Source organism: Nesoenas mayeri (genome assembly GCF_963082525.1).
Source record: "Nesoenas mayeri genome assembly, chromosome: 3".
Classification (NCBI taxonomy): domain Eukaryota; kingdom Metazoa; phylum Chordata; class Aves; order Columbiformes; family Columbidae; genus Nesoenas; species Nesoenas mayeri.
This window is the reverse complement of record NC_137544.1, coordinates 86,249,356-86,258,263: the sequence shown is the minus strand read 5'-3', so window position 1 is coordinate 86,258,263 and position 8,908 is coordinate 86,249,356. Positions and strand designations below refer to the sequence as shown.

General features: G+C 37.6%; 1 protein-coding gene across 1 annotated transcript in view; it reads right to left on the bottom strand.

Moving 5' to 3' along the window:
- Window positions 1–415: 415 nt before the first annotated feature.
- The window catches only part of TTC27 (tetratricopeptide repeat domain 27), a 123,420-nt gene continuing 114,927 nt past the window's right edge, over window positions 416–8,908 (bottom strand). Inside the window, exons 17-20 of the mRNA XM_080341624.1 lie at window positions 8,180–8,377; window positions 4,601–4,712; window positions 3,899–3,999; window positions 416–550 (exon numbers count right to left, since the gene is read on the bottom strand). Coding sequence (XP_080197750.1) covers window positions 428–550; window positions 3,899–3,999; window positions 4,601–4,712; window positions 8,180–8,377 — 534 coding nt within the window. The 3' untranslated portion in view covers window positions 416–427. The remainder of the gene's footprint in view (window positions 551–3,898; window positions 4,000–4,600; window positions 4,713–8,179; window positions 8,378–8,908) is intronic.

The following is an 8,908-nucleotide window of genomic DNA, read 5'->3' as shown; positions in this document are numbered from 1 at the left end:
TTGGCCAGCGGCTGAGAGACGCACCCTCTGATTGGCTGTGCGCTTCGCTGGTGAGGGTGATAGGCTGGCCGTGCTCCCAGCTCTGCTGCGGCTGTTCCCGCCGCGGCGCCTCTCCTGCTGCAATGGGTGTGAGTGATGCACCCGGGCAGAACTAATCCTCAATAGTCGCCTTATAAACACAAGTAGCTCTGTTCCAGAAAATCTGGGCCTGAGGAACCAAAACATGCAACTTTGCAAGACAGTGAGAGCAGATAATAATCTTAAAATGCAGCCTGAACGTTGAAGAAAGCTGACAAGAACAGCACTGTAGAGAAAAATGTTTATTGAGAGTGCTGCTGCATTAGATTTGTTACTGTTTCCTCAGCTAAAGCTGTGGCAAAAAACCCAAGTCATTATTGTCTTCCTGTCATGAAGTCCGGTCGGTGTGTCAGCACTGGTCTCTCAGCTGGTTGCTCAGCTCCTGAAGTTCGGCGATCATGTTGTCCATGGTTGTCACCTCATCAGCTATCTCACTGCGAACCTCGTTACTTGTTGCATCTACAAAAAGTTGCTGCATGACAAAAAGAAACACATTATTTTAAAACGTGCTTACAGTTTCTCAGTTTCAGCGTAGAGACAGAATACAGGAAGCTTATCACCACTATCCTGCCTTTCATATTTTTGGTACTAACAATGGTATCTATCTCTTTAAAAAGGCCATTTTCTAGCTAATGAACAGAAGGTGCATATATGGATATTTATGTAGACACACATATATAGACCTAAGGTCTGTGCAACACACCTGATATTTTGCCAAAAGGGCCAAATCCTCCTGCGGATGCTGGGTTTCTGCTCTGACTGCCTGTGCTGATTCCTCATCCCATAGAAAGTAAAGGACTTTACCATGAAACTCAAATTAGAAGAGCATCTTGTATACTGTCACTGCAGTTTACAAACCCACCTGCTGATAAATAAGTAGTTGTGAATTTTAATAGCCATTTTTTCCCAGTGTCATATTCTGTTGCATCATTTTCTCCAAAACCTCAAATAAACATGTTTTAACATTTAATGGCAAGACATGTGTGGGTGGAGACATTGTGTGTAATTAAGTTATACAAGAGAAAACAAAACACTACAGAGCAATAAAAATTGTTTTTTTCTTGAAGACTTTAAGACTAACAAACATAAAGCAGCTAACGCATGAGCAATCAGGATCTTCAGAGTTTAACGGGGAAACCAAGGGAGAAGAATGATAAATGACCTGTCTAAAGACTTCAGATATCCAGGTTGTGACTGGAGCTTTGCACATGCTGCACCAGAACACATTGCTATTGCAAGGCCAGGACCTGTCATTTGACTCCAGTAATACGGAGGCTGTGTGAGGTACCACTCCACAGAAATATGGGGGGAGGACACGACACCCAAACATATGTTTCCCCTTTCTTACGTAAAGGAGAGTGATTCACACTTCATTTGACACAAATTAAAAGTGTATATTTAGAGACAAAAACAAACCAAGAAGAGTTGCTCTGGAGTGCATCTGTACATCATTATATCATCAAAACATAGTGGGACAATACAGATACATATACAAACAAAAATGTACTTAAAAGGCCTGAACCAAGGTCTTCAGTGTGCCTCAGAACAGTGTTGTCACTGAATAAGGGAACATCTTACATAAAAATAGGAACATAGTCCTGCTGCAAGTACAGAAACTTTTCTGACTTTCAGCCCAAAAACCTCACACTGGGAATATGACAGGAAAGTTTGGTTCTTTTTGGCTAAGACAGCTAAAAAAATCAGGATGTTTTGTTTTGTTTTTCTTTTCCTCCACACAGTTAAAGAGATCTATTCAACTAGATGCAGCCTGGGGAAGTCCCATGCATCATCATTCTTTGGGCTTTGTGCTCCATGTTTCCCCACAACAGTACCCACATTTCGTGCATTTCCAATACAGCTCCATGACCTTTTCCTCCTTTTCGGAGATCCTGTCTGTCAGATCTCAATGATGCAGGGGGGCACGGGGCAGAAGAGAGCCCAATATACTTTTCCAATATACTTTTTTGCCAGAGCATGTCACTGCCCAGAAGGCTCTGTACAGAAAGGAGCCTCTTAACAACACATTTTTGGGTTGCAGCCTTCAGCAGAGTGTGGGTGCATCATGAGTCCGGCACAACAGGTGACTGGAATGGCAGAGACGGAGGTCCCAGGAAAGACGAGATGTCTAAGAAGCAACAATGTTTCACCTGTATGGAGACTACTGATTTGTTCCAACTGTATGTATTGACTACAAAATTTTGGAATTTCATCTTTTAAAAGTTACTTTCACTGTTCTTTAACTCCTCCTGAAATCTTAATGACTGAGTCTGCTCTTAGTCCATTTTTTTGAAATGCTTTGCTCTGTTAGAAGATAAAAAGAAAAAAACCTCACACTAATACTGACTTACAAGTCAGCAAAAGGAGATGCTGCAGTCAAGCTCGGACAGGTATAAACAATGCTAAAGTGTTTGTGCATAGTATCTTACAGAAGATGACTGAGTTTTTAAACCACAACACACTTTGCAAATGCAATACAACTTCGAATTAAAAATAAGATGGCATCTGGGAAAGTATGCAAAAACAATGAGGTCACACCAATAATTTTAACTCCAACATGTCAGTTTTATCAGAAATGCCATAAAACTTAGAGGCACCATTATCTGCCAATAACACAGATGTTTTTGTTTAATTAGTGCCTTCAGGAATTACGAGTACAATTTACTAGACTCACCTTTTATTAATCTTTCAGATACTGCATGATCTTCCATAATATAAATCACCTGTACTTGTATATATATCATTTACGTCAAGTAGTCCTGTTTTCTCTACAGTTGTACTCAGTGTACAGACTTTCTTTAAAATAAAAGCGATTCTGTGAATCACAACGAAACATACATGTTGTGGCTTTTTTCTCTGCCTTCTGAAGACTTACGTATGCCAGTAACTAAAAGCACAGCTACAGAGCCAGCTTGTGTCTGCTTATACAACTTTCCTAGGCTTTTACCCTTAGAATTATAGGACTTAAAAGAGAGTGAGCCAAGTTTAACACACTGATGACAGATCAACACTTTCTAACACAAGCACACATTATAAAACTTACGCTCTGTAATTCATATTTATGAAACCCCACATGCAGCCAGAAAAAATACTTAAGACATTAAGTATATTTTGAACAAATACGTATTCCAGATCAGTCTTCAGTTAAACAATGGCTGTGTCCCGTGTTGTAAGAAGAAGGGTAAAATTAGGATAATAGCAGTGCAGAAACAGACTCAGCTCTTTGGGTGCCTGGCTTTGGAGGCACAACTCCAAAAACCCAACATATGATTCAAACATGATGACATTTTTGAATGAATTAATATCTGAATTGATAGGGTCTCCAAGAAAACATTATTAAAATTATTTATTTCTTTTAATAAATAACTCTTTAAAAAAAAAACAAACAAAACACTTCAAGTGACGCAAGGTAGTCCTGACGTATTTTGGTCCTTTCTGCAGGTTTACATCCATTCTATCCGAGACTGCCCTGCTTCCCCCCATGACTGCTCACATAAGGAACAGGTCTCTGAAATGACTCATTTCTTCCAAACATTCACATCTGTTTGCCCAACATTTTAAGTTAAATTCTAATTTAGCCTAAGAGATAGCATTGACATTTTATAGTAGTAGGTTTACTTCAGTCAAAGCCTAGCAGGGAAATAGAAGCCTCCTTAGAACTGGAATCCTTAACAGTGTAGAGGTGAACATCCATCTGATTATGTAGTAGGACAGGCAGGTATTATTTGATCTATAAATGACTCAAAACAGAGAAATGCTTTCTGGCAACAGAACAAAGATCTCTAGCTTTCAAACAAAAATTCCTCCTTTCAAACATTCCTACCTTCGCTTTGGATGACAAGCCACGTAAGTTGAGCCGAGCTGAAGAAAGTATCTGCAAAGCTTCCTGATGATTAGATTTGTTCTTGCTGCATTTTATGGCCACTGGAATCCAAACACAGAAGAAAAGGACCACAAAACAACAAAACATTACCTCTATAGCAACAATCTTTAAACAACATTTAATTAAAAAATCTTGATACCTTCCATAGATGATTTTTTAATGTAATATCCCCAAAAAGAAACACAAAGAAAAAGAATGTCATGCAATTTTGAGAAGATACCTCTAATTCCAACAGATATATGTATCCTTCTGAAACACAAATATCACAGCATAGTAAACAGTCTGACTGAGTCTAAGTTTTGTCCATCTCCTGACTGGCACAGTCAATCAAACTTATGTGACAATTTGAGGACTGAGATGAACTACAGATGTATTTTCACTTGCATTATGAAACTGCTAGACCATGAAATTAATTGATTCCATGTTTACCAATCATATGTTTACTGACTCGCCCAACACAATTTCTGCCTTATTCCAAGTATATTCTTGTATGCACTATCAGGATGCTGCTCTCTGTTGGAGGACTCCCAATAGTAGGAATAAATATAATACGTAAAGTATAACATTATTTTGTTACTAAGCTTCATAAATATTTGCTATACTCTTCATAATTAATAAAAGTTCATTTCAGGTAGAACATACCATGTGCAATCTCTATGGCTCCTTTTACCACTTCCTTAAAAGAGGAAACATCTTTCTCCCAATCACTTGATTGAATTTCACATTTATGTGCCTTAGTAAGACACTGCAGTGACTGCATGGAGGAAAAAAATGATCAGTACATCAGAAAACAAATTAGGTGACTAATTTAATTTTAAGTATCTATGAAATTAATGCTCAGTCCAGAAGATGAATATGTTTTTACTACACTTGATTTCCTGTGAGTTGGAGTAGTGTCCTTCTCTGCAATGGTAAGGCACCAGCTGTAACACAGATGTTCTTCACTAATATTGCATCTCAAGTATGAGACGCATATAAAGTAACATGTGGCTAATTTTTATCTTTTAAAAATCTGTCTAGACTGATGGATGTGACCCGTGTTTGCCAAGTTGCCATAATTAAATACACATGAAAGAGGGAATAATATTTGTACTTGTACTTTGAACAGCAACTTTGTATCTAAAAAATTTATAACTGAATACATCAAAGCTTTCTTTTTCTATATGTATTCTTGGCAAATAATGTATTTTACAGGCACAGCTATTAGCTGCCATAATGCTCTGGATCTCAGTGTGAACAGGAAAAAGAAATGTAAACAATATGGAAGTAGGGTGCCATTAAGAAAAAAACCATGAAAAATTTAAAGAAGAAGAAATTAATTTTTGCTTTTGAGTTTTGTTTTATTTCTACAGCATCAGAAATACAAAACAAATATCAAGATATGCCAGGAGTTACATGGCTTGGATCAATGATAACAGTTCAAATGTTTTTTAAAAAGAGTTTAAACATCATATAAAAAATAAAAGCTTTTAGTGCAGTATATGTACATGAGCACAATAAAGACTTCTGATTGCTGAACAAAGATTAAAACTGGGAGTTGTCACCCCAGGAGCTTCTACCTTCTCTTTCCCACCACTACTGCACAGGCAACTGAACTGCTCATGCTGCTGTAAATTGCATTAAGGGTGTATTAAGTCAAACCAGATAATATTACTTTTTTTCATAATAACCTAGGTTATAATTGGGAGTAGTTCTGGCCAGCAGAGGCAAGAACTTCCAAGAGGAACAACAGTTTTTGGAGCAGCCTGATTTCAGTCTGCATGTGTCTGAGTCAGAGAAGCAAATTAGGGGGGTTTTGCTGACAGATGTCAGGGAGTTGAAAGAATTCAAAGGCTTGTTTGTTTGCACTTCTGGAACCTGGATTTACCCTGGAAGGAAACAGTTATTAGCTGGGGAAAGTTCAAGGAACAGAAGGGTTTCATAGCCTGGGTATGGATCAGCAGGAAACTTGAAGTTTGGAAAGATTCTGTGGTAGGAAAGGGGTGGACTGGACTGCATTCAGCATAGGAAAGAATGAAGTCCTGAATGAGGTGGCAGGTTGGGTACAAAAAAGTGTAAGAGTAAATATATGCTAAGTTAAAGAAAAAAAACCTCACAAACCAAACACTTCAATGGTTCTACACTCCTAACTCAAAAACCCTGTCTGACTTTGATTCAATCTATAAAGTGCTGTTGTGCATTGTAACTGTAGACTCTAGTGGTTAATGGCATCAGATATGGCAGCAGAGCAGAAAGGTAAAAAAATCAACCACCAACCTACCCATTACAACAGGCAGACATAAAAGCTTGTTCTTTCCAATTCAATGTTAGGAACAATATTGGTTAAATATAATTAAATCTGCACTAAATAAGGTATAACCTTATGGAATAAAAGTCAAACCCTACATTTGTAAGGAAGTACATGACACCGTGATAGATCTATTCCCATCTCTTTGTCCTATGATGCTGCAATATAGGAAATAATGCCCTTTCAGTATTTGTTGACCTTTTGCATAATAAACGTGAGTGAAAAACCACTATGATACATCTAGAATCTTTCTACAGATAGTTATGTTCACTTACTATCTGACACATGATGGTGCTTGTGGCAGTGAAGCCAATAAATACTGGTTTTGAACATTTTTACTTTAGAATATGTCGTAAGAGAAGCTACCAGTGATTATCTAGTGTTTTGTAAATTAATTTTTACACTGTAAATTAATATATGCTGTGCCTGTAGGCAGTTTTGTTATTTCATGATCTATATCTATGGTACCGTCATACCAGGATACTTGGATACACACGTAAGCACACCTGAAGTACTCATAAACATCATTCCATTTTTCAGGGCAAGCTAGACAATAAGTGTGTTCCATAACCAGTCTGACTAGGAAACACAGTTAAAATCCTGTCTTCTCTACAAATTGAAACCACATTTTTAACTGGGTTAGTGAAAAATACTGTGATGTAACCAGATTCTGAAACAATTACATTTATAGTATAGACAGGGCCTCTGCTACTCCGCATGTCTGAGTAAGAATTTGAGGATATATTACAGGATATTGCAGTGTCTGTATTTCTGAATTCTAAAAAGGCCAAATCCCTTTTATTATCCAGCTGTATAGAAAAACAGAGAAGGAAAACAGAAGGATTTGGAGGTATAGGGGCCACCAGCAATGACTAAACAAGGCATTTCACAGGGCAAAGTGTAAAGATGAAGACAATGAGCAAGGCCCAGATAATTATAAGTTTAACCCCACACGCATACGATTTGTAGGCCCGACCACCTGCGTAGTATGCTTGACATCAAGCAACAAGCAATCCTCCAGACTGATGTTCCTGCCCAGGCCAAAGGGACACCCCTGTTAGGAAACATACACTGAACTCCGACCTTGTGTATCTTCAGCTTCAGTGAAGATCTGATAACCCGTAAGTATTTTTGAAGTGTGCAAGACTATTTGAATTTTGGCAATTTAATACCAAATGCAAAGCACACTCCAGCATACAACAAATCAAACACTTCTAAGCAGTGCAGAATGGTCATTTTGAAAATGCTTTTAACTGGATTACCTAGGAAGTGGCAGGAACAAGAGATGAAAGTTAACGTTCCCAAACCAGAGACTGGTAAAGAGAAAACCAATCGCGTTTAGCAGATTAAGAATCAAATAGCATTGTTCAATTCCATTTTAAACTAAGTGAGGACAAAACACTTTTACTCTGGGAACTCTAACTGTGGTACAGACTGTCTTAAATGTATTTTCCCTTAATGACTGCAAAGAAGAATATAGATGGTTTATGATGCTACTGGATCATGCCATTAAGATCCACTTTTTTTCCACAAGCTGCAATATCTTGTCTTGCAAATCAAAGATTCCAATTTTAAAAAGCAATTAAAAACCCCACTAGATTCTAGCCATTAGATTGCTGCCAAGAAAAGTTTCAGATCACAAATCTGAGACAATGCACACATGCTGTGATAGGATATTTTAAAATGAAATGCTGATAGAACAGAGTGATTCTTTGAAAATCCACAAAAACTGATGTAAAACATCTTGCTTCTGTTAGTTAATAAAAATGTGTGCTGTAGGAACACGAAAAGCAGAAGATAAGCTTACAGAAACACTACAGCAAAACACATCTGAAACAAGAGCGTGTCATACTACAGCATTATAATTTATTAGAGAACAAAAAGGTTGCACCATAAGTGTATATCCATAAAAACATACCACACAACGGATTTACCTTTTCGATATCTTCACCACTGTCATTTTGTCCATTTCCATAAAGTTGGGCATAAAGCCGCCAGATTTCCCCATCATTTGTCACTCGTGAAGTCACTCTGCCCAAAAGCTCTTGCAATTTCCCCTTCAAACCGCTTGCTAACTCTCCAGTGCGATCAGCCATACCATCCACTACCGCTCTCACCAGAATAGCCAGCACCTTAAAAAAGCAGCGGGAAAGAGATTTTATTTCAACGCAAATCAACACCAGTATACATAATGATATCTGTAATATCTGGTCTCTATTAAGGATTCAGTATAATACAAATATAGTACCATATGACAAGTATATAATTACATTATTAAAGTATTAGGGAAGTAATTCAACTAATTTAAACCCCATCTGTAAGATTCTATGGTTGGTGAAGATAAAGAGGCCAGAGAACTAAGACACAAATTTGGGTTACTGGGACAGGCTGGTGTGAAAAACATCGGTATAGGAAATTGTGGCAGTATCATAAAGATATTTTCACCTTATAATATGGTTATATAATAAAAAGATGAGTTCAACAGGTTGAATCAGATTAATTCAGGTAACGGAAGACATTAGCATTTACAGGACCTCTAATTAATTAACTGCAGAAAATCGAAAGGTGTGTAGTGGATGAGATAGGAAAGTAGAAGGCAACTGAATACTACCCTGGGAAACTCTGTGTTTAACATACTTTGGTGAATTACTAGTCAGATCATT